This window comes from Rhea americana, unplaced genomic scaffold, assembly GCF_003343005.1.
Source record: "Rhea americana isolate MKP2758 unplaced genomic scaffold, rheAme1 scaffold_2, whole genome shotgun sequence".
NCBI classification, from domain to species: Eukaryota; Metazoa; Chordata; class Aves; order Rheiformes; family Rheidae; genus Rhea; species Rhea americana.
Window position 1 is genome coordinate 1399229 of NW_028186149.1, and position 25694 is coordinate 1424922.

At 38.3% G+C, this 25694-nt stretch overlaps 1 protein-coding gene and 1 long non-coding RNA gene across 4 annotated transcripts in view; one reads left to right on the top strand and one right to left on the bottom strand.

The window, feature by feature from the left end:
• Positions 1–8154: 8154 nt before the first annotated feature.
• LOC146596577 (uncharacterized) lies at positions 8155–22019 on the bottom strand. Its single transcript, XR_014895688.1, has 3 exons — positions 21705–22019; positions 18974–19070; positions 8155–8275 (listed from the first exon to the last, which is right to left on the bottom strand). It is a non-coding gene; the product is annotated as an uncharacterized LOC146596577 (long non-coding RNA).
• Positions 22020–22113: 94 nt separating this feature from the next.
• VPS13C (vacuolar protein sorting 13 homolog C) overlaps positions 22114–25694 on the top strand; it is a 100342-nt gene continuing 96761 nt past the window's right edge. For all 3 annotated transcript variants that reach the window (XM_085303282.1, XM_085303280.1, XM_085303281.1), the window contains exons 1-2: positions 22114–22295; positions 23550–23593. In XM_085303282.1, the coding sequence (XP_085159408.1) occupies positions 22196–22295; positions 23550–23593 (144 nt within the window). In that variant the 5' untranslated portion in view covers positions 22114–22195. The remainder of the gene's footprint in view (positions 22296–23549; positions 23594–25694) is intronic.

Genomic DNA, 25694 nt, shown 5'->3' on the forward strand with positions numbered 1-25694 from the left:
CATTAACGCAAATATGCAGCCAGCCATACTCTGCAATCTAATTAAGGCTGAGAGGAGAAACTTGATACCTACGAACTACAAAGCAACTAATTATTCCTCTCGGAGTGGTCATTGCTGGAAGTACCACCTGTAAACAGGCATTTCTGGGAAAGCCCTACCTATGAAAGTTATTTCCAGAACAAAATGTAGTACCTAAATTGCTTCTGATTTGCTCGTGGGTAGCTTTAACACAGTGTACAAAATAAGAATAAAATGGACAAATATATTGCCAATTACACAAAGTCTATAGGATTTAATTTTAATATAAATACTGTAAGAAATACGAACTTTACAGAAGGATTATTTTGGTGCTCTAGAGTAGTATTATGTCAAAAGTTCTTTCAGAAAGCCAGCAAAACAGCCTGGCTGTGGTAGATCTGCTCTTTAAAAAGCTGTAGTTGCACTTTAGTTGGCACAAAGTCCCACRAAGGTAGCCTTCGACCCAAGACGGGAACAGTCTGGCTGCTTTTCCAGTAAGGGGTAACTACAGCAATCATTGGACATGGCTATTAGCTCACTACAGCATGAGAGAAGTAAACTCAGTCATGCTGCAGACCCAACTGATTAAATATTTGTGAAACTCATTTACGTCCTTTCCCCAAGTAAATGTGTAATACTCTAAGTGGCTGTAATTATAACGCATAAAAATAATCCATGAAAACAGATTCTTTTTAYAACTTTTCTTGAAAAACGGCCCCGGAGCAGTAAAAGTAATACATTAATACTAGAAACATGAGAAAGGTGATTGCAAGCGCAGTTATTAAGGCTTGCTCTTCAGCCTGCTTTATGCTTCCTGTCATCAGAGTTCGGCTTCAGTCACTTGTAACTTTGCCAAAYTGCAAATGTTTGGCCTAAAGTTTTCTATCCCGACTGTTAACCTCAGGCTACATTTTAGTGAAAAACAGGCACAACCTCTGATCAAAAGGCACAACCATCTCTAAAGCTCAAATTAATGAAAGAGATCTTGGTTTTTAATTCTTGTTTCCAGAGGCTTGGAATAACGACTCAAATACAGCATGCTGTGGCTTTTGGAGCAGATACAGCGGTTCTGATGCTCTCATGCAATGCAACTGTTGCAACTGTGCAAACTGCAATTTGCACGTGCTCAGTGCAGACTTGTTAGATCTCAGTAGCTAAATTCTCAGTGTCTTGTCTGCTTTGTGCATGCCTGATGAAATTAATTTTGCTTATTTCTGGTCAAGCTGTGTGTGCATGACCTCTAAAGAGTAATTAAGCCTGATTCAGCTCACTAATAAAAGCAGAGCTGGGCTCTGTCTAGCCAGGCTTCCCAGGTCTGTACCTGGCCCCAGTGTGGAGCTCACCTTCGCAGGGATCTCACTGATTCTCCTGCTACAACTTGGTGGACATGGGAAAAGAAATGTCCATGTAGGGAGGAGGAGCAGTGAGGCACCTGGGAGGGGGACTACAGAATAGTGGGTAATGTGGCTACGAGAGAGTGAGTAACATGGTGAGGAGACTGGGGAGGACATTTTTTTTTTCTCAGAGACTTTGCCTGCGCTGCGTCAATAGTACATGGGGGATGAACAGGCATTTCTCTATATGCATTTTAAAAATTTAATATAAAATTAAGGCATAATAAATCTGGGAGCAGCTCTAAAACTATCAAAAATATCAGTAGAATGAAATTTGAGCTAGAGTTAAAACTGCAAAGGAAGTGAAATACTTCTCTTTCAAAACAAGCAAGTGAAGTTTAAAGCACTGRCTTATCAATGAATGCCTACAGGTAACATTTATTTAAAATTTTCTCAAATCCAAATTATGGAAGAAAATCAAGGAAAAAATATTAAATTGTGGCTGCCACTCTTTTTTGAATTTTACTCCCTACTATGTTAAACAAACGATATAATTGTGCCTGTGCCTTTTTTCAGCTTCCTGTTTCTGAGCTTAGTGGTATTTCCACATGTCCATGAAAAGGCAAAACCGGTTTACTAAGAGATTATAAAGCAGTTAATTAATGTTGGTTTAGGCAATGATTCATTACAGTCTGATACTGAACATCATTCTCTATTTCCTTTTGGCTTGTCAGTAAATGTGGCAAACTTTCCACAGCTGCACAGGTAAGGTAAGGAACCTTATGGATAAAGCAAGCAAGCAAGAGTGCTGTTCCCGCAAAAGCTGAATTATAACTCAGAGCAGGGATGGTTGGTTTAACCCTGTGGCCACTGTGTAGCAATARGGTCCCTGGGCAGCACTTATGCTCTCCCTGCTGTTGACTCAAGGACAGGGTCCTGCTGGGACTGTCCTGCATAATACAGAAATAGAAGTCAATGGCACCCAGCTTTTCCAAGGCTTGCTACAAGTGAGCAGCTTTTGCTTGTTCCACCTAGAAGCAATCTGTCTGCATGTAGCAAAGCACCAACAAATTTATTCCTGGCTCACATGTAGAGTGTGATCCTCGGCTCAGAGAAAGATACTTCACTGGGCAGCCTCTCCAAGCTGGTGGTTTTGGCATATTGGTAGTGTAATCCTCCTTCTCTCTGTTGCTTAGCTTGGACAACTTGTACTACACACAAAGAGACATTGTGAGCCAGAGATATATCCTTTCAAGGTACAAAGCAATTATTTGCTTCCTTGTGCACACAGGAGCTAGCAGAGACTCACATCTCCCTCAGCTGATGAGAGCTGGTAGCGTGGGCCGGGGCCTCGTTCCTTGGAAAAGGCTCACCCTCAGCCTTGCGGACTTGTCATCTTCTGAGACCATGTTTTTCTCTCAGGGCTTCATACTTCCGCAGGTATTTCATGCTGAATCCCTAAGTCACTGGCTGTCCTCATTTCATCAGTCTCACTTCTGCCTGCTATTTTGCCCTGCTCAGCTTGTCCAGCTCCGGCCAAGACATTGTCTCATAGCTCCTTCTCCCAGCATAGCAATTTTCTCAGGAGCCTCAGTGAAGGTTACACTGCTGTGCTGTGCAAAACAAGATTGCAGACACCCGAATCTCCGTGAGTCAACAGTGGAGGTGCCACCATGAAATCTGCATTTTGCTGGTTCTATCCTGAGCAGATTGGCCTGGGAAGTCTCGCTTATTACTTCCAGTGTTACGCTGACAGAGCTGAGAGCCCATAGCTTGGATTAGCTACAATTGCACAGAAACCATTTCAGAGTATCATTAGTGAACGCCAAAATTAATTCTCTCAGCTGTCTAATCTTGAGACAGCCCTGTAAATAACAGGCTAAAAAAATACCTGGTACTGGACAGTTTCTGCTTGCACTAGCAAAAGGGAGTTATTTATTCCTATCATTAAAGTGCCCAGTTAGCAGTCCTAAAGGAGTAGARGACAGAAAGTATTCATGGTTAAGCACTGCAATTCATGGACAAACTTGGCTCCCAGTGGAGGGAAGGTAATCAAAGTTCGTTATAAACCTGTGACATATTGATGAGGAGATAAGAGTCAGTGCCACATATTTCAAACTGTAGTTTTGTTAAACCATTTTTTTTGGGGGGGGGGAGGGGAATGTTAAGTACATCAGCATTGAATTGAAACCTTATGGACTGAAATGCCAAGCCTGAAGTGAGGAGAGTCAAGGTAATATCATCAGTGATAAAATCTGAGTAGTGACCATGAAATGATAACAGATGTGAGAGGCTGAGCAACTTGGACTCCCTGGTCATACTGAGCAAATGCCATGCTGGGATGCTGTGCAGAATAATCGCTTCTTTCTGCAAGTAGTCAGCAACCCCACGCTCCCTCGGTCAACATGCAACCTTCGTACAGAGTGCTTGTGAATTGCAAAAATGACCATCATGTCCTCAAACATCAGCCTTGTGGGAGGAAAAAACAGATTCACTGCAGTAATACATAACTGATGGAAATGAGGAGGCTTGCTAAAAGGAAATCTAATTGAAGCTATGTAGAGAACATTTGAAGAATCCTTTTTAGTGGCTTGGATGTATGCTCATCTCTCTAACATGCCTTCAAAAGGATCAAATCACAAAGCAACTGGCACTGCTAAACAGGAAAGAGAGCCTAGTAGGAGCGAACAAACATCCTCCAAAAAGTCATAACCAAATCACAAAAATAGGGTAGAACACAAGCTCTGTTTTTAGAACTAATTTCCCCAAAAAGGAAGCCATAAGAACTGACTAAAATCTCCCAAATGCATCCAAAGTTGGAAACCTGCAAAAGTGTTTTAAGGGCCTGATGAGGTAATAGTATATAAAAGATTGCCCATGAAATAAAAGGTTACATAGAAAACCTTGCAAATGGGTCAGTGCTGTTTAATATGGAAGAAGTCAGGGAGGGTCCTACATGGGGATCTTTCTTTATAGGGATTGGGTCCAAGGAACTGCCTAAAATGTTAGTATCCAGTATCACTAACTTTTGAATACATCAATAAACTGAACTATATAAAACTGTCAGGATCAAACAGTTTTCAGTGCTCAGCTGAGAACTCAAGGACAGGATGGTGGTAGATGTGATATCAGTTTTAAAAAGGGGTGTCTGGTTCATTAATAATGATGAGAAAGATGAGAAACAAGTGACAAGAATAACTTCATTTTGACAGTGAGCACAGACGTGGTTTGACAGAGTGAAATTAAGATGAGGAGTAATCCTTGGGATGAGACTTGTACTTGGCATCCTTCAGCCAGAACAGTAAACAGCTTAAGATGCAGAATGACTTCAGAGGAGCATTGCCAGTGAGGCAGCTTGCACATACTGCATCTTTCTTGAGCAAACAACTCTCTTCTGCTTCTGCCACCTAGCTMGACCCTTTTCTTGTGCTATTTTTAAGTCTTAGCCCATATTGAAGGATAGCAGATTGCTTGGGATTACCATATTCCTTTTACTGTCATGCCTCATGGCTGCTCTGTGCCCGCGCTCTTTGGCCAACAAGTAGAAATTCTTATATGCAAGAGTACATTTGTCACTTGTGGTTATCCTTCTATATTGAAAACATGTAAAAATATCTTGCTTTAAGACTTACTACGTCAGTTATTCCACTTGAAAAGCTTACTTGCTGGTTAGTCTAAACAGTGTCTCTTTTTAAGGGAACTTGTTCCATTCATAGCAGTTGCACATTTCTTACAGATTCCCAGTGAAGTACTGTTCCTGCCAAGCTTCAGGACAAGAGGCACATTCTGAAATTACACATATTCTATGAGTTACATCATGTTGCTACTCACTTGAACCACTCAGGAAATACTCCCTTTCTTTCATAAAAGCTGCTTCCACTTCCCGGAGAAAGAAACAGTTTTCACCCTTGCTTGGTGGCAGAGCAGGACATTTTTAAAAATCAAGTTAATAAGAAAGAATCACAATTCATGTGACATCTCTAGGGAGATTTATGGCTGTACAAAATGCAAACCAAATTAGCAGGTGCACAGCACTGACATAGCCAACGAAGGAAAGCTATATTGCTAAAGAGAAACTRTTCTTCAGAAACAGGAAATAAAGAAACTTAGGAATGGTTGTTGAACAGGCCCATTTTTTACAGGCATCTCCTCTTGCCCCTATTATAAGGCTTGCCCAGAGCCTTGCTCTTTGGATGGGTAGATGCCTTATTTTCAACCATAGAATCACGCTGTTCATGTTGTTCTGATGCCAGCATTGGCCTCAATAGTGCCTTGTTTGCCATAGTGTTTCTGGCAAACATAAGGGAAAGCTGTATCCCCATCATGCTTCATTTTGCTCGACTAATCAAGCCAAGCTCTTTTATTCTCCTCCTATAAGGTATACTCCCCTGTACTGTGATCATGCTATCAGATGAATTTGAATTCATCTTTCTTGAACAGGGTGACCTAATCTAATAAAGGCCTTCAATTAAAAACAAAACTGTTTTGTGTTACATGAGAAACTTGTAAGGGCTATTAAAAATGAAGATGTAATCTAGTTCTGTGTGCTTTTTCTGACTTTATTATTTTAAATGAGAAAAGCAAATATTAACATCATAGAAGCACATCATATAGGCTAAACTGCTATAAGCTTAAAATGAACATTATAATCATACCAAAATTACAGATGAAATTAAATCAATGTGTTAACAGTGATATTGGCTTAGTTCACCAGTTCATCAAATCATAAAGTTAGTGTAGCGTGTAATCAAATTCCATGGATGACACAGAGAAGAATTACTGTTTGTTAATTTTCGTCAGATGTTTCCCTGTGGTAAAGTCCTATCTGTAAGAGAGAAGTTGACCTGCCTGGGGATTGCTGGTACCAGGACTGAGTCCACAAAGGACAGTGCCTGAAACAGACAATAAAGCCTCGTTAGTTAATATTAAGGAGTACAGAGATATAAAGTTGAGATGCAGGCTCTTTGTCGTTCTCTTCTTCAATAGCTTCTCCTTAAAATTTCATTGTAGTTGTGGAGTTGTTGTTTACTCTCTTTACTTATCACCTGTCTTTACCCACAAGAGCACAAAGCTTGTAAAGGACTTTGTAGCAAACTTGATTTCTGGAGCAGCCTTATGACTAACAATAGTAGATCAGGAGTAGGTTTGGATGACTTTTTTGATCTCAGTTCAGACAGTAGGATTGTGGGCCAGGGTCTGCATCTCTGTGAACTATGGAGTTTCTCTACAGACTAGTACTGTCTCATCTTCTTTTCCCCTGCTGGATGACAGTCAGGTTAGCATGGACACAGTCTGTGTGACCCAGTCCTCTTCAAGCAGGAAATCTTCAAATCTAAGTCCTATTCAGAGACTCTTCATCATTCTGTTCTAAAGAAGAAAATCTCAGAAAGGACACATCTATCTTTTTTAATATATAATCACCTGTTGGGCACTGAGAATCACACAACTGGAAACATTCATATATTTATTTCATCTGTGAAGACTTTCAAAAAAATCCTGATTTCATCAAATGCCAGAAGTGTATCATTCTCAGTTGTCATCTCTTTTCTTTGCAATACATAAACAGATCACAGTTCGGAGTCTAACTTATTTTAGATCGTAGTCTAACATTGTGCCTTTATGTCCTCTCAGTACTTACTTAAATGTTCAGTAAAAAGAAGTGTTTTGCAAAATATCTCCTATGTATAAAAATGGTATTTTCATACAACTTTATAGCATTAATTATGAAAGATAAAAATTCAAAAAAATGTATTTTTCCACTTACAGCCTGACAAACTCATTTATGATTGAGCTGACTGATGCAGTTATTAATTAAAATATGCTTTTATTTTTTCCTGACTACACCAATTCCCAGAAATACTGTAAATGGTGCTTCTGCACACAGTTCAACTCCCTAGTAAACATATCCATCTGCTCGGTATTTTCCTTCCTGCATAACTTTTACCTCAGTGGTAAAAGCAGCTGACTGAGGGTATTAGGCAAGAAATACATCTGCTCTTACAGACTGTCTTGTTAGAATGAAACTGGAAATTGAGTGACGTCAGTTCTAGGGGACTGTACCTGTACTGTCAAGTGCCAGCTACAAGGCTCCGGGGCTGGCATGATGGGAATTCACCTCAGTATGAGGAACTTGCTTGTCCASCTTTGGAGACCTCTGCCCTGGAAAGCCTGCCAATTCCAAATTGAGAAGGATTTTTCTCAAAATTGCATGTTCTCAAAGTAAATAAAATTTCATGTGGTTATGGGCAAAATTCTTATATCATGGAAATGGTTATGACTTCACTGATTTTGAGTATTTTTCTTCTCAACAGAAGCAGTGTCATCCTCAGATTCCGCTGTTTTAATGCCAGAGATGTACATATGGTGATCACTGAAGTTTAGGATAGTGCAAGATCTTTCTAAACTCTGTTGGAGACTGGAGGTGGGTTCACTCTCATGCTGATGACAAGCTTCAGAGAAAGGATGCCAAGAAAATTAAACTCCTCAAAGCTGCATATACTTACTGTTTYTCTATTTATTTTCTGCATAAAATCTCAGGTTCACAGTTTTATGCCAGGGAATTTTCTGCGAGCAATTATCAGTTTCACAGACCCCAAAGCATCTACACAAAAGAAATCTCATTGCAGACCAGATGAGTTCAACATTACTCTTTTGGTTTGTGTGTTACCCTTACGCTGTTAAATCAAAATGATCTGCCAGCTGCCACAGTGGCAAGTGCCCATATCACATCTCTTCTTGTAAAATCAAAGTAGACAAACTACAGAGAGTTTGTGTTATTTAGGCAGTCACGGTAGCTCACCTTGCTGACGTGTGCTCAGCTGCCTTGGTCCCCATCAAAGAGCACTCCCTCCTGAAGGAATCTGAAAACTCACAAGCTCATCTTTGCTGGGAGGCTGTGTGTCTCCACGCTGGCTCCAGCTTCTCTATGAAAGAGCAAAAAAATATTTTCAAGCAAACGAAAAAGTTAGTTCAGTTCAAAATAATAATTAAGAATTCAAACAATAATAATGATTCAATATAATAATAATAATAAATAATCAAAATCCTGATGGAATGAGGTTCTGAAATCCAAGGGTCAGCATGGAAACAAGGCACAAAGAAAGCAATGTGTGCAAGTCCAAAACACTTGGGTATCTAATCAGGGCATAATCTGGTATTATACAATGGCGAATAAGAGTTGAACCAGGGCAACACAGGCAGTCAGGCTACAACATGCTTGTGCTGGAGACTATTCCTTTAGAGGTTTCACCTGGGGCAAAAACATTTACTTTGATATTTTAAATGACTTTTGAACTGTGTTGAAAACAGAAATGCTTGAATGTGAGAGGTTTTCAATCTTGCAGTGGAATTCAGATGGATCTCTCTACTTGCACAGTTAACCCATTTATGTGACTAGGGTTTGGTACAATGTTTAGGGACACAGGGCTCTTGATGTGTGTCAGGTCAGWTTTGCTATCTTGAACTCTTAAAACACATAAATCAAGAAAGACTTGTCATTCAAATAATCCAGATTATCTCATTACTTTGCACAAAAGAGACTTGTCATTCAGTCTAGATTATCTCATTGGTTTGCTGAGACTCCGGCAGTAGAGCATGTGAGTGCTTAATTCACGGACTGTTTAATATTTAACAGAGTGCTTCTTTGTTATAGTAACAACAGGGAAAAAGTACATATGGTTCATTGCTGTGAAAAGTAAAGATCTGAAAGCACAGTAAGCAGAGGCTCTTAATTTCTTTCTCATCTGCTGAGTACAACCTTTCACCTAAAAAAACAATCATCTGCAAAAAGTAGTTGCTATGTTATTATTTTTATTAGATATTACTCAATAACTTTTCCTGCCTTTTGATAAGGGGCAGCTTATAATACATTCAACAGTTTACAGTGCTATTCCCATCCATAAGCTTCAATCCGGAAGCTTATGATAGAAACAGCAGCAGTTCTTAGCTATCTCTTTAAGTATATGAATGTCAGAAGAAGCTGGAGAACACCAAGTGGCAGATGAGACAGTAGGTCCAAATATGAGAGAGGAAGTTAAGAGGTGGACTTTTGCTTTTAAAATAAGGGTTGAGTTGCTAAGTATGACATATCAGTTGAGAAGAACTAAAAAATAACAAACTGAAGGGCAAGTATTACATATCCGAATTATAGTTCTGTATTTGTAGCAAAAGTTTTATTACATCATGCTGATGTAAAAACATCTTACCTTCAAGTGCCTTACTTGTGAAATAACTGATAACTTGCCCTTTACATTCACATACACTTCCTATTTGAGAATCCTGGTATAATGTATACCCAGGTTACATAAGAGAAATAATAAAGTCTGAATGATAAGTGTATTTATCTTTAGTGGAAATTTAAATATGATAAACTCTGAAATTAGATAAGCTTTAAAAATGCTACTGAAAGGTTGTACTACATGTGACTACTTAGATCTCAATAGTGAAATGGAAATACAAATAAAGACAATGTTCTTCAGTAATAAGAGATTACAGTAGCCCTCAGTCTGTCTTTGCACTATTGGTGAGATACCTAGAAAGACATTTTGCTAAAAACCAGTAACTTATCCACGCATGAGTATGCCCTTGCAGCTCAACAGTAGATCGCCCTGCAGAGTCTTGAGAATCCATGACTCATGGAAAGGCAGCTGCCTAATACTTTTTTATTTTAGCTTTGCATAATGGATTTTCCAGCCCCTGATGAAGTGGAGCACCCAGCAGGTGTGCAAGAGGAACTCTGGATCAACTTCACTATTAAGGGTAAAGGAGAAAAACAAAAACTTTGCATTGAAAAGCATAGATTGATAATAATAGAAGAAACATGAAAATAAACTTACATAATGTGCTATTAGCATTATTAGCATTATAATTCACAAYAGGATTCCTCCTGTGTTGCACCAGTGCTTCAACTTGTTGATATGGCTGATTTGATAAATTGCTACGATCTACGCTGGAGCTGGAATTTTCTGCAGAGATTTTTAATTGTATCTTTCTTGCTTTTACTATCAAAGGTTCAATCACTAGGAGCAATTGTTCTGGAAACCTGCTTCTTCCTTGAATGGAAATCTCTTTTTTTATTTTTTTGCCTACTCTTCCTTCTTGCTTCTCTGCCCTCCCTTCACTGTTGTTAGGAACTAGATCATAACACAAAGATGTGGGAGACTAGGTCGCATCTTTTCCCTCTTCATCTAGAATAACCCAGCTGACAGCTACTGTACTGTTTAATTTTTCTTTTTTTTTGGTTGTCTTCTGCTTGAAGACTTTTGAAGACACCTTGATAAGATTGTGCCTATTATATAATGAGAAATATCAAATGCACAATCTTCTTGATACATCTATAAATCTCCTCTGCCTGAGAACTGACAACATAAGATATAGACCACATAGTGTACAATGCACAAATGCAACAAATGGCAAAAGTGAGCTTTAGTGCTTATTTTAATAAATCTTCTTAAAAGTGGGCCCTTTTTAGGACTCTGTCATAGTTACTAGGCTCAATATATTTTCATAAACAGCTATCAATGAACTACATTTCAAAAGATTTGGGCAACTTTCAACAAGTAGGTATTTGAGCCCAATTCTTCCTTGATTAATTAACACAATAAATGACTGATACAGATTAAAGACATTATCTGAATTGCTGATATACCTATGGCTACAATCAGTGTATTGTATTAAAAATAGCTTTACTGAATTACATTTCTAACTATCAAACCTGTATATCACATCTGACTTCTTGCCATTGTTCAAAACACTTAGTACCTGCTCTCTCCTTGTGACAACTACAATCTTAACTACTCATATAGCCTAAACTAGCTGCAACAAAGGTTTCCCATTTCCACTATACAACACTACAGTTGAAGAAACTTTTGAAGCAGTACTAAAGTTTCCAAAATTATGACATCTTCTGAGTACTGGAATTTGGATTAAGAAGTCAATAATTCGTTTAAGAAACCATCACTGAAACCGCTCAAGCATATCATTATTACAAATAGCCACTGTACTGTACTGAGCTCTTGATCAAAATGTACTGTCTTTCACTGCATTCTAGYTAACATACTGTCATTTTAAACTGAATGTTTTTTTCCACTTTTAACAGACCTTGGAAGATACTTGGAACACATTTATGTATCAGGAAGATGTGTAACTGTGTAACACACTGTTATTAGGGGCTCCAGTTTTTCACTGAGGCCTATAAATTAAGGCTTAGTTTTGAGATCTTAAAAAGTTTTCCAAAATCTCTACTGATGTAAGAGGAGGAATAGATGTTCTGAATCTACTAATGCAAATCAACACAATATAAATACCAGAAAAAGCCTGGTCTGTAGAAAATATATTGTATTTCAAAGCAGAAATTTGCTTTTCATGTATTCACTAAGAATCAGCTAATAATTAATGTAAAGGGAAATGAAAGCAAACACATATCTTAATGAAAAGAAAGTTCATCTTAGTCCAAAAAGACCAGACGAATAGTGGTCTTTTGTCCTTACATCAGCAACACATTTTTAAAGCAAAGTTGACTTTTAGTTAGGACATAATCTCTCTTCACAATTCTATTTTGACTGACTATATGTGAAGCTCATTCTTTGCAATCCTATGAAAGAGAAAGTCTTCATTAAGATGGATTTTCTGGTTTTCTCTATGATAGTATTTTCTGCTTCTTAATTTTCCCTAGTGCCAGCGGCAAGTTGGTTGGTTCTTTGGACTTTATAAAATGGTATTGCTATAGCACACGGCCAGACTGGAGTGAAACAGTTAGGGCCTTGTGGGACTACTCATTTTTAGTTAAGTTAATAGCACTTACTTAATCTAGGTGCCTGTTACTCATGATAAGATTGTACCGCACATAGATTGCTATTTGATAAATTTAATTCATACTGTGCAACCAAGTATATAAAAGTCCCATTTTACAATGGGACATTTTTATACATTACAGATGGTCAAATAGGCACAGAAAAAAAATGCTAAAAGACAAACATGGTATTTCCAATGGAAGGAACAGAGCCCCACAAGACAATCACTTTGGATTGCGATATAGTTTATGAAAAATTGAGATCCCTTGAACTGGTCTTTTAGGTATTTCCCAAATGTACTTGTGGTACCTCTGGTAATACTGCTACCACAGCTAACAAGTACCGGCCGCCTGGATATGAGGACTCTCTATTTTATATAAAAGGAATTTCTCAATAGCTCTTCAGACATTATATTATAGACATTTTCAATGACACACATTAAAATCCTGAAGGCATTTGTTAAAGAATTTTGGACTGAGGCTGTTTAGAATTAGTTWTTTAGCACTTAGCATAACTTGCTTAGCATTAGTAGCTAAGTCTGCTGAAGCCTTAAGCCACAAAGCTTACGGTTTGTTAAGAAAAAGAAGGCCCCCAAATCTGGTTCAAACTGGAAAGATAAGGAAGCCTAATTGCCCAACAAGAGAAGCTGCAGCTGCAGAGATAAGAGACAAATCCTTTATGGCCTGCAGAAGCAATGAAGGGACCAAATCAAACATGAGAAGACCCCAGACCTAAATTTTACAATTGGCCCAAACCATTGTTTGAGGAGCAGGGAAATTTAGGTTGTAAGGGTATAATTGCCCAGGAATTTCTTTGTTCAAGGTCTCTCTTCAGAGGCACCCAGCTCAAGCTGTAATTTCTGCACAGGTGCCATTAAAACTTATTTCACTCTAATTTTGATTCAAATGTCTGCCTCAGTGGGAACTTAGGGTCGGACCCTGTTATGGAGCCTAGCAAGCCTAATTTTCAGTAACAGTCTTTTTGGAAGTCCTGTGAATGTTGCTTCACATTCAGGAGCATACAAGAAACGGATTTTTTGGGGATAACATGAAATGAATACAAGTTATACACTGGCCTTATCTTATCCTGAGACACTGATCATAAYCAGTGCATTTTTGGTCCAACACTTTTTGGCAAACATCAAGAGGTCTGAACCATAAATTGCTAAGAAGAAAGAATACTGTGACTCATGGGACCCTGGGAATAATTCCTAACATGTGTTGACTTTGTACGTTGTAGCTACATTGATTCTAACAGAGTTACTCCAGTTTTAAACTGACAGAAGGGACAAAAGAATCATGTTTGTTTATATAATGTATGTGCGTTGCCATGAGAGTTAAATATTGCCAAGAAGAAACACCTGAAAACAATATCTCTTTGGAATAATATCTGCTGTGCAAGATTTATTCCAGGATTAGTTAGCCCATCCTGATTCATAGATCTCTTTTACAGAGTCTTTCCTGTGACTTAAGTGGTGGCATTGCTAGATGATCTCCTGGATGATTGTTTCTCTGCATCAGCAAATAAGGTAACTCATGTTAATATTTCCAACCTCAAATAAGATTTAGAAAATTAGAGGGGTGGGGCAAGTGTCTTATAAATAGATATTGTCAAAACTAAGCTACATGAAACATTTTTTATTTCCCATTCCTAAGACAATTTTATTTTAAACAAAAGCAATACCATCTAGTTCAGAAATGCCTGCAGTAAGGGTGACTTCTGTGAAACTCTTACTCAAAAGTAATAAACTCTTACTTCTGGTTTTATGAGTTCATAGTAAGTGGGACATTTGGAATTCTTCCTTTCTCTGTTGTATTAAAGACTGACTTCCATCTGGGAATGCACTAAAYCTGTCAGTAACAACGGGTGTTATAATTGTGCAACATCCTACTGYTCTTCTCTTAGTCATTCTCAAATCACATTATGGCTTATAATAAACTCCCGATAGTGCTACCTTTTAGGATCTTTTTTTTTTCAAAATCAGCCAATACTTTTCCAGAAAAGCACACACACATGCCACTCAGAAAACTTATCTTGAACAATGCTGTCATTTATGATTTAGTATTTATCGCTAGAGAGCTGTTCCAGCATGCAGGTGAATGTGCAAATGACTTAAACTTTTAACAAGTGAAATGGCTTGGGATTAATAGATATTCACGTGTACTTAAAATATGTTGCTACACCAGTTGCATTTTGTCAACCTATTTTTTGGTGTATATTTCCAACTGTCCATTTCAGGTTTCCCTTTGGACAACATTCATGTGGGACTACTAGAAATGTGTCCTTTATTATGCTTCCTTGTCTCCTGGTGTCTTTTAACTCTCTGCCTTAGCTGTCAGCAATAAAATTAAACACAAAAGCAACAAAAATTCTTAGCTATGACTTTTTTCTATAAAGAGTGTTCTGCAACTAATTTCTTCATTCCTTCATGAAAGAGCTGATTAGCAAAATGTCTTTTAGCACCAACCAAATCAGGCTTCAAATATAAGTAAAATTAATGATCTCTACGCAACTTCAGATTGGCAAAATTTTAGGAGAACCTTGAAAACTATTTTAATGTTTTTGGATATTGCAGCAGCCCAGCCAGTTTTTCCAGAACAAAGCAAGCCGTAATTCTGAACAGACCAGTATATAAATGCTTGCCATAATTTATGCCCAAGACTTGAAATAACGGACTGAGGTACCTTGAATGTAATGAACTCTGTTTCTCTTGTAGGAGAGAGCAGCCATTACCCTAAGCTCTTTACACCTGTGGCTTCACAATTGGACTGTGTTTTCTAGGACAAATACCCGTTAATTCCAGGTCAGACCTGTGGCATGCCAGTCAGGTGTAGAGTCTGTGTTTTTAGGAACTAGCTATATTACAACACTCCCTTATGCATCTTGAAGGGAGGTGCCCCACATAATGCTGCTCCTCTATTCTGCCACTCTGGTAAGTGCTTCTTCAAATCCTGTTTTGCCATAGACAGACACACTGGGTAACTGAGAGCTCTCTGTTAAATTCTAACTGGTTCAACCTGTCCTCTTGGATATACCTCTTATGTACTTAAGAAAATAAGACTGTTTGACTGAGAAATCTGACAAGCCTAACTTTGGTCATTCTTTTTTGATTATTGATTATAACAGGATATTTTTCAGGCTTTCCCTGTCTGAAAGCCTTCTCTCTTTGACAAGAAACCCGTAAYGCCATAAAGTCCACTGCCAATGTTTCCACATACTCACATGTGAAAACAAGCCATAAAAAAACTCCATTGTAACTCATACTTTTTATAATGAATAAGCTCTGCTCAAGTGAATAAAATTATGCTTATCATTCAAAAGCAAATTTGTTTGGTCCAGACTAGACTAGCATTGCTTCCTTCCCCCTCACAGGCAATGTATTCATTAAAACAAGTTCATTTTTACTTCAAGCAATTTTCTTACATAGCTAGTGGCTTTTTCATCTTCACAGCACATTACTGAAGAAAAAAATATATGATTCTCAGAAATACCATCAAATAAAATCCTCATGAAAAATTAAGTTAGATTCTTCTTATGATACAGCTTGTCTGTTTTTGAAGATTCCCTTGCTCCGGATAAAAGATGTCAACGCAATTTATATTTTAGATCTCAGTTGGCATGACATATATGTGATCAATACTGATCAGATAGACTTACTTAGCCTCCTGGCTTAAAAATTTCCTGTAGAAATGCAGATTCTAATTAATAAATCTCTTAGAAACAGATAAGGTGTAGTAGATAAAGAAAACTAGAGCTCATCTGACAGAAGATTCTTCGAAGCCCCTTCAAAACCACCTGTCATACTGAGAGTGTCAGTGCAGCTGTCCTCATTTGTGGATACAGCATTATTTCCTACTGCGCAGTATCTGCACCACACTGTATTTCTTCTTTTGCAACCATATGAAAGCTACAAAGAGCTTTGGTTCTAGGCTTTGAACAAAGAACAGTTGGCGGGAATGCATTTTTTTACCCAGATTCCTCTGAAATCCTCACAGTAGCCAGTGAAGATAATTTGATCCAGTGTCTGTTTTGAAGGATAATGGAAAAGGATACACACCTAATTATTTATTTAGAAAAAGAGGTGAGATTTTAAGAGGGAAAAATGTAAACATCATGCTAGAATTTGGGCAGTATATCTGGTTTAAAAGTATCCTTAGAAACAAAACTAGGTTTCTCCAGATGCTTAAAGTTTTATTTATGAATAAAGATCAACTTTGTCCCTCATAAAATGACCATACCTTGGTGTTAGTTACTGAAGGTAATACTGCCTTCATATACTTACACACTTCCATTTGTTTATCACTTAGTTCTTACACAAGTGTGCCTTGGAAAATCTTTTATGCTTATTATTCTATTGCAGAGAGGGAAAAGGATGCACACTGAAATGGTACCATTGCTTTTTGCAGATGTGAATTCTCCAAGGCTCTCCAAGAGTCCCTGGCTTATAAGAGCGAAGAGGGAAACCAGAGTGCTGTAAGTTGTCATCTTCTTATTTTTCAGACCTCTTAATATATTGTAATCTGTTGGTTTTACTTATTGCTTACTATTTGAAATAACAGCATTGTAGAAATTCCTAATAATGCTCTTAAGAAATTAATTAGTCAGCAGTTTTCTAGTTCCTATAAACAAATATTCAGATTCTTATTTTAGTATTTAATAGATATTTCTTGTTTTTATTTTCTGCAATGCACTCAATACTAGTGAAATATCCTGTGCGCTGTTTAGAAACAAACTTAAAAACAGTGAAAAAAATAAAATACAAAAAATTAACATTTAAAATGTAAAAGAAAAACAAAACCAGTATCATTTGCCATTATTTCCACAGAATACTGAATTATTTTAGAAAGATCAAGATGGCACAATTATCCGTACTGATGTCTTGCATCTGCTAAGTGCAAATATATGTCTTAAATGTGATCAGTGCTTCTGAGATTGTAACAATCAGAAGTTGCAGCAAGGGAAATTCCAAGCAGTTCTGAAGAAAAAAAAATCTCAGTGAGAGAGGCTAAGGAACAGGCTGATCAGACAGGCTGTGCAATATCCAGCTTTGGAGATTTTCAAAACTTGTCTGGAAAAGGACCTTGGCAACCTGATCGAACTCATTGCAAAGTTGCCTTATCTCTGCAGGCTTTGTGATGAGGAGAGAGGATACTACATTATTTGGCTGATTTCCCAACTGCTAATAGGTATACACTCTGTGTAACGAGGTAGAGCGGATAAAATTTGCCATCTGTTCACCTGCCAATAGTGAGATGTTAGGAGCTGGAGATTTTGTAATATTAATGCAGTTAAATATGAGAAGAAAGATTGAGCTATCAGTCCACGTACCCACCTCAGAGTAGCATTCAATTGCTGTGACTATTACTTATGCATGAAAATTGTGTAACAGGCAACAGCAAACAAATATTTGTTGTTACAATGCATGTTTCTATTCATAAAATGGAAACCTTAAACTGACACTTACAATGCAGATTACCATTTTCTATGCTTCACTTTTGTGAATGTACATCTAGAGATTTGAACAAATCTTGCCATATAAATAGCACAACCACAAAGTTATGTATTACAGTGTTGTATTTATGTTTACTGTTTAGGAAATAATCATGCAGTAATGGAATCATCAAATCTTTATATTTGATGAAGTGCTACAATAATATAGAATGAGCCTCCCAACATCAACCAGAACATGCTGTTTTTGATGACTTTCAGCCGAGTGAAACTACTGTTTCTATTCATATTTATGAAGCCAGTCATATCTATTCACTGTCAGTATGTAGAAAAAAAAAGGACAGATTGTATGGCTTTTTCTCTGAGGTGAATGAACATTATCTGTATATTCAAAGAATGGTAAGCAAACACCCACATTTCTGTTTGTCCTTTATCTGTTCTTCTGGATACAGAACTCATACCTCATGTAACAGGATATGTTTTTTTTTCTTTTTGGACTGTTTACCTTTTTCACTGAGAACACACAAGGAATGGTACCTACCAGCAAACAGGAGTTGCATTAATATTATTTTTGAGTGTGACCCTATCTGCTCAGGAAGACTACCAAAGGATTGTTTGGTAGTAAATGTGCAAAAATATGTATCTTTACTTACAAGTAATATATCAGTACTTACAAGTAACTGCACGTACATTGGATAAAATATTAAAACTCCTTTCTTCGTAATTTCTCCATCCTTAATTCCATTCAGTTTTCCTTCATTTTTAAAAATCTGTTCAGGCTTTACCAAAACAAGATATTTTGACACAGACTTGGGTTGCTGATGTTCTTTCCCAGATGAAATTACACTTCTTTGGGAGCAATTTTAAGACCCACTACATCATATATATCTACTTGTGAGGAAAGCATGTTTGCAAAGAGCAATAGAAAATGAATTTACTCAAATTTATGCTATAACCAGGTGATTTTCAAAAATCATGGAGTTCTTTAAATATTTTCTGTAGGTAAACATTGTAGTTATTAGGAAATTACCTAACCATATATAACCATATACGTTTTCCGACACRTTTTGTTGTTGTGATAAACTGGTCTTTGTTATTTGCTGTGCAGAAGTCCTTATGACTTCTGAAAAGTGAGGGAGAAATAGATATATTGTGCTGGCTATGTTGTATAATTGTTAAAGAGGACATTTAACACCATTGATTTGTATGATTGCTCTTATATTTACATATGCTGAGAACATGAGCTGCCACTGATTAGCTAATACTCTTGCTCAAACCTCAGTTATTCAGTCATGGGCTGCATATTCAAAAGCATAGTAAGTTAAGTTCTTTTAAAGCTTTATTCAAAAAAAAAAAAAAAAAAAACAAGTGAAAGTTTGTTACCTAACAGAATGGCATCAGAAGCTCTATTTACAATTTCCTGTCTTGCTTTCTTGCATTGCTGCTTCCATACGATATGATGGGATGTGAACAGCCAACACTGCACAAAAGAAGTAAACTTATAAATAATATAACTTATAAATAAAATAAACAAATTATAAATTAGAAAGCCAGCATTATCTCAGACTGGGGATATGACAAGGCAGTTGGAAATCAGATGAGCGATGAACTTGCAGTTATCATCCTAAAGACATAGGAGTTTTCCATGTGGACTCTAAAGGCCTCCAGCAATTAGCTCTGCCATTATTGTGTTTGGAAATACTTGCAAGAGTTTATATTTGTTACTTTCTCTCCAGCCTGTTAAGATTATCATTTGTACTCAAAGTATTTATCACTTTTTATAGTCCCCATTCTTCCTAGCAGTTTGTCTTCCTGTCTGAAGGCAAACATACTTTAAAATGAGAATTCAATAATTTTAGCTAAAATTCCCCCCTCTATTTCAAACACTAGCTTTTTCAGAAATTAATTATGTAATAAAGATCTTTTAAGGCACTATGGAAGATAAATTGTATTAACATGTTATTTAAGGTTAAAAAAATTGCCAGGTGTGTATTTGACTTGGGAAAGCAGGAAACAATAGCACAAAAGCACTCATTCAGTAATATTAATGCCCTGTTGTTCAATCTTAAACACTTCTATAGGAGTCAGTGCAAGCTCTTCTGCTAATGGAAAGAAATGAATCTTCCAACCTAAGTGTGTATGTGTGACAGAAACATTGCTGGTAAGTCACTAGCTGGAATATATGCAGAACACCATTAGATCTGTAGAGCCTTAGCTGCAGAGGCGCACAAAAATGTAATGCTCCTCAGGGGTGGACACTTCTTTGCCCAAGAAGACAAATAAAGAGCTTTGGGTTGATGACTTTGTTTTTCAGCTCTYTGGTACTGACTTGAAAGATAGCTCTTTATAATGACCAGTCTCTTCCTATTACACCATTCCCATTTACTGGGACAAAAAGACCACTCAGTTGGCAATAATCACCAACAACTAAGACATTTTCCAGTAACCAACTGGCATGACACAGTGGTACACTGAATTCTGTAGTCACACTGATGTTGTCTGGGTTGGTATCTCATACTTGCAGCTCCTTGTGTACCCCATCCCTCCCTAACCTAATGAGCTGTTAGAGAGGTTTCAGTTGACGCTGTTTTTTTTTTTTTTTTTAATAGCTCTATTTAAAATCCTTTGAAGCATGCCTCATTTTCTGATAGTTTTAAATTATTTTAATACTATCCACCAATGAAGATTCCATCATAGTCGATGTGTCAGATATCACAATGTATTCAGTTTGTAGGCTCGGGAGCAGAGTTTTGGTCCCTTAAATCACCTCTGGACTCCTTCTCAGAAGGAACAAAAATGGCCCTAATAATGCCACATAAAGCCAATTTATCCACATTTGGGCTTAGACCAGGCTTGCAAAAAAGCTAGTATGTAATGTGTGTAGTATGGTGACTACAAGTAAAGCAATCTGACAGTGCATCTTCAAGAACTTCCACAGACTGAGAGGGAGAAGAGGCTTCCAGCTCCAACTGATCCTTTACAGTAATCGGTAGTGGATGCCCATGGAAGGGCAGGGGAAGCAGATGCTTTCCACTAATGATCCTTCCCAGCATTCACATGCTTCTCCAGCATTCAGCAAAAAGACTTCCCCGATAAAAACTGCAACTAGACCATCACATTTATCAGCCATGCCCTTAGTGGTAATAAAGGCTTGTTTTATGCATTAAAGCTTTGATGCTGAAAAACCCTTGCAGACAAGGTAGACATTGATATTTAGACTAATGTGGTACAGACGTGGCATTTCTCTATTAGAACATGAAATAAGATGCTAAAAAAGGAGTCTTGTGTTGCTTGGGTGTTCTGAATTGGACTGTTTATGCTTTATTACACATTTAACAAATTGAAAATGTGTTTGAGGGATCAGCATGTGGATGAGGGTGGTCTCAGGTACATGTCTACTGCACAAATAAAAGTCATGGGACACTGAACCAGAGTTCTTTGGATTTGCCTCAGTTACAGTAAGAGGGAGCTCACCAGTACGAAACAGAGGTTGTAACACAACTAGAGGGGAGACAGCCACTAACAGACCTTTCCTTATTATGTTTACCGAAATCTTTTCATTGATTATCTGTGGTTTCATAACATCTGGCACTAAGCTCTGTTAACAGTCTGCAGACTGTGCTCATGTGGCCTTGATTTTTATGTGTTTTGGAGGCCTGAATCCTATTGCTAAGACTAAGTTCCTTTTTTTTTGGACACAATTTTGGACTGAAGGTATTATTTTGAGCTTTAAAGCACTGTTCTTTCATGAATTAAAGAGCTTTCATGATTTCAAAATGACTTTATGCAAACAGCCCCTTTGAAATTTGAAACCCACTCCAGCGTCAGCATCCATACCCTCAGATTCATCATACAGAGCAGCACGCTCTCATCTATTTTCTGTCATGCTATTAACTCCCTAAAAATTATTTCTTCTCGTATCCCCTTCCTGAGTTTTCACGTTACTTGAATAATAACTGCATTAATAGACATTATAGTTTTCATATGAGCTGTAAGATCTAACCTTTTTCAGATTAGTTCCAACTAAAGAAGGTAATAGATGTTTATTCCAAAGGGGGCACTAAGAATACATACACATTCTAAATAAATAGGTGAACATGAAAGAGGACACTACCTGCTTAAGGCTTCAAAGTTGTATTTACAAGCCCTTAGGCTTTATCTCCAACRCAACCACTGCTTTTGACAGGCATAACCAACTGGTATCAGGTCATGTGGCCTTCCACATGTGTCCTATGAGCCTTCAGATAAAAATGAACACAAGGGATTTTCCAAGGGGTTGGAGAGAAGCAGAGATTCAGGTTCCGGTAAAAGACAAGGTTTCTTCGGTTTCGTTCAGACTGGCGACTGTTTTGGTGATTAAGGTGATCATAACCCCGACCGGAACAAGATGGCGCCCCCGCGCCACTCGGCCAACGGTCGCGCCACTCGGCCAACGGTCGCACCGGCGCGGCGCGCAGCGAGGGGCGGGGCTGCGCGGCCGCGGCGCGGCCCCCGCGGGACGGGCGCGCGCCCCGCCCCCGTCACCTGACCGCCGCCGGCTTCTCGGGCGCCCCGCCGCCCCCGCGCGCCTGGCTTCGCTGCCCGCGGCCGCTCCGCGCCTCCGTCATGGTGCTGGAGTCGGTGGTGGCGGATCTGCTGAACCGCTTCCTGGGCGACTATGTGGAGAACCTGAACAAGTCCCAGCTCAAGCTGGGCATATGGGGGGGTAAGGAGCCCCTTCCGCCTGCCCGCGCCCTGCGCCGGGGGCCGGGCGGGCAGAGAGGGAGGGAGGCGAGGCACCGAGTGGGCGCTCCCCGCGCCGCGGCGGGCTGCGGGGCTCGTTGGCTGCGGCCCCCGTGAGGGGCGGTCGGTCCGCGGGGCTGTGCCGCCTCCCCTCCCCCCACCCTGAGGGGCGGGCCGCGCCCCCCGTGAGGGGCGGGCGGTGCGCGGGGCTGCGGCCGTTGTGGCCGTTGCGCCGCCTCGAGGCGAGGGGCTGCCTGAGGGGGAGCCGGTGCCCGGCAGCTGCGGCGCGGCGCTGGGCACGACCAGGGTTTTGCTCCTTCTCCCTCAAAATGAGGCGGGGAGGGGGAATGTGGGTAACTTCCCGTAGATCGTGTGTATTAAGCTCTACGGGGGTAGTGTGCCATGCTGTTCCCAGCCAATGTATTGAACGTTCAAGTTTGTTACTCTTTAGGCAGGCGAGTAGTTTAATCGCTGACTAGAGAAGGCTATTTCAGCTGACTTAGATACATAAGGGATGAGATTTTTCTTATCTAATTTTGCCGTTGCCATGGTAGTCAAGATTAATGTTTCTAACATTTACAAGTTATTAAAAATTCCAGTATTATAAGCAGAACATTCCAGTATTATAAGCAGAACATAGCACTAAGGAATCTGGTATTAAAGCACCAAGAAGTATATTTGATGCGCCTTCCTCATCACAGGTAATTCTCGATGACTATGTTCCCTTTGGAAATCTTGTTATATTGCCCGTTTCAGGAAAAGTTAATGCGTTTATGAAAACAGTTGCGCAAATGCCTTACATTTTTGTGGTTTTATGATTCATGCTGTTCTTCCTGCTATGTAAAATCAACGAAAATAAGAGATAGCACCTTCCTAGTCTGCACTGCCTTGAAAAACCTGTGTTTTTTATTCCTAACACAAAGTGAATAATGAGAATGATAATAAGAAAGATATTATTAGACACACTGAATGGTGTAGAAACAGGCAGAAATATAAGTTAGTGATATTTCTGTAATCTCTACCACTGTTAAATTTTGCTTGAATAATGAGTGTTAATGACTCATAAATTAACCATTTATTGTGTTAATCTTAAGCATTTTGTGCTATCTAGTAGCTGGAGATTTGATTTTAGGTTTTACCTCTGTGTTCTTGGGAGTATTGTAGATGAGTTCCTTGCTCCAACATAATACAATAGTTTAAATCACTTATTCTGTACTTCTGTTTTTCTTCCACACAGGTAATGTGGCACTGGACAACTTACAGATAAAGGAGAACGCGTTAGTAAGTATTTCAGATTTTTGAAAAATTTTTTTTTTTGATCTGAGGACGTAAGTCATAAAACGCTACTTACTGAAATTCTATGTTACACGGTATACCTTCTTTACTAGTTCTTGAAAGTAAATTCTTGATTAGCCGCCTCTGATTTTGCTCAGGATATTGCAATAGAGGAAGGAAAGAAAAGCTCTGAATTAAATTATAAGTGTGCTTCTGCATTAAAAATGTGACTTAAATTACAYATAGACTTTTGAAGTAAATTTTCTGTTGTGTTACTTCCATATGCACGCATATATGTAGTCTGTCCTAGTATTTGAGGCTTGAAATAATAAAACTTTAAATAAGTTATTTTAATATTTTTCTGTTACCATGTTAGTCTTCCTGTAAAATGTAGGGCATAGCCCTACATGTTCTTCTTTTCAACTTTGTTGGAGTAAATGGGTTTTTGAGGCCTGCCTCCTACAAACTGATTGATATAACAGCTTTTGAAGGACTGCTTTGTTCAGGTGCTGATGTGGGCATTAAGGAAGAAAAGGTTCATCCTTCTAGGTTGGTTAAGGCTTATGTTTATGACTTTCTACATAAGTTGATGTTTCTTTAAAACTAGCAAAGCAGACATTTGTAAGATATGTTCTCTCTGAACTTGACTATGGTCATTCAAATGCTCCATTCTGCTCCTTTTGAAATAGGAGTGATGGAATGGGGGAAGGACAAGAAACAGCTTGCATTAAGTACCCAAATTCTTATCCGAAAAAGTGTTTGTTAATTTTTATATTCTTTAATGGCATAAATGAATGGCTGTACTGTTAAGACAATCTTACTGCAGTCTTTAGTATGCTTCTACTTTCACTAAAGCGAATTTGTACTTTTCTGTGAAAAGAAAATATGTTGGATTTTTGCTTGACCTAATAATTTTCTTCATTGTTCTGGTTATTTCACCTATTAGCGATATCTTTGTTCTGCTTAAGTCTATTTCACAGCTCTCAATAAAAATGTCTTTGTACTCTGGTAGTTAAAAAAGGATAGAAGAGGAAAAGTGTTACCTACTTCATCCATCTGTCTTTGCTTCTTATTGTAATAGCAGAGTTGATTGTGGTTCTACTAATTCTGACTTCACTTCTTTCAAGTACTGACTTATGTGACTGACCAGAGCTGAAAGAGACCTAAGATAGTTTCAAGAACTGTAAATAAGGAGAGTTTTCAATGGCTTTATACTTGTGTAGTGGGTTTCAAAGCAAAAGCTTGTGTAAATATATTCCAAGTTTTCTCTCAAAATATATTAGAGTATTTGCTGACACAAGAGTGCTGAAGTGAAATACACGTTTCTTTTATCCTTTGAGGATGTTGCTTTGTTTTGCATGACTTCAACCATAAAAATAAACAGAAGTGTAACATGGCAGTTGACGTTAATCTCTTTTTTTTTTTTTTATGATGTTAAACACCTGTAGTAGTAATAGCAATAAAATCTTGCCCATGGATTTCTTCAGCTTTATTATATCCTTTAAGCATAAGGAAAAATGCCTGATGAAGAAGTAAGACCCACGTTCCTGAGCAACCTGTTGCAAGTTTCTCAGACTTCTATTGTTACAAGAACGCTGAACTCTGAGTATCTTTACTTGTGAACTTCTCTCCAGTATGTCATTTTTTTTTAAAAAAAATCTTCAAAGGTGATCTTCTGAAAACTTGGATTTTTTTCAAGGTCAAAATCGTGGTCCTGCCCTCTTAGCAGGCCAAAACTAAGCTAAGCTCCCTCAGAATTTGTTCGACTGTGGGCCATAAATGCAGTGTCAAATGGGTTAGATTTGCTGGATGATAACTACTTCTACATCACCTCTCCTTGCTCTATTGATAGCAGAGATTTTTGTTCTCATAATTTGCTTACTCTCTTTCTATGCTTGTTCCTACTGCTAAAAACAAAGTGTGCAGATCAAAGTATTTTAAAAAATTTTACTTTCTCTCTCCTGATACATTTTAATGAAAAATAAAAACTGTCAGGAAAGCTTCCAGTTAAGCCAATTGAGCAGACTTTTAACATACAGCCCCTGCAAGACGAAATAGCAAGGTATGCTTGGAAGATATTGAAGAGTGATTGTCACCAAGAGGGATT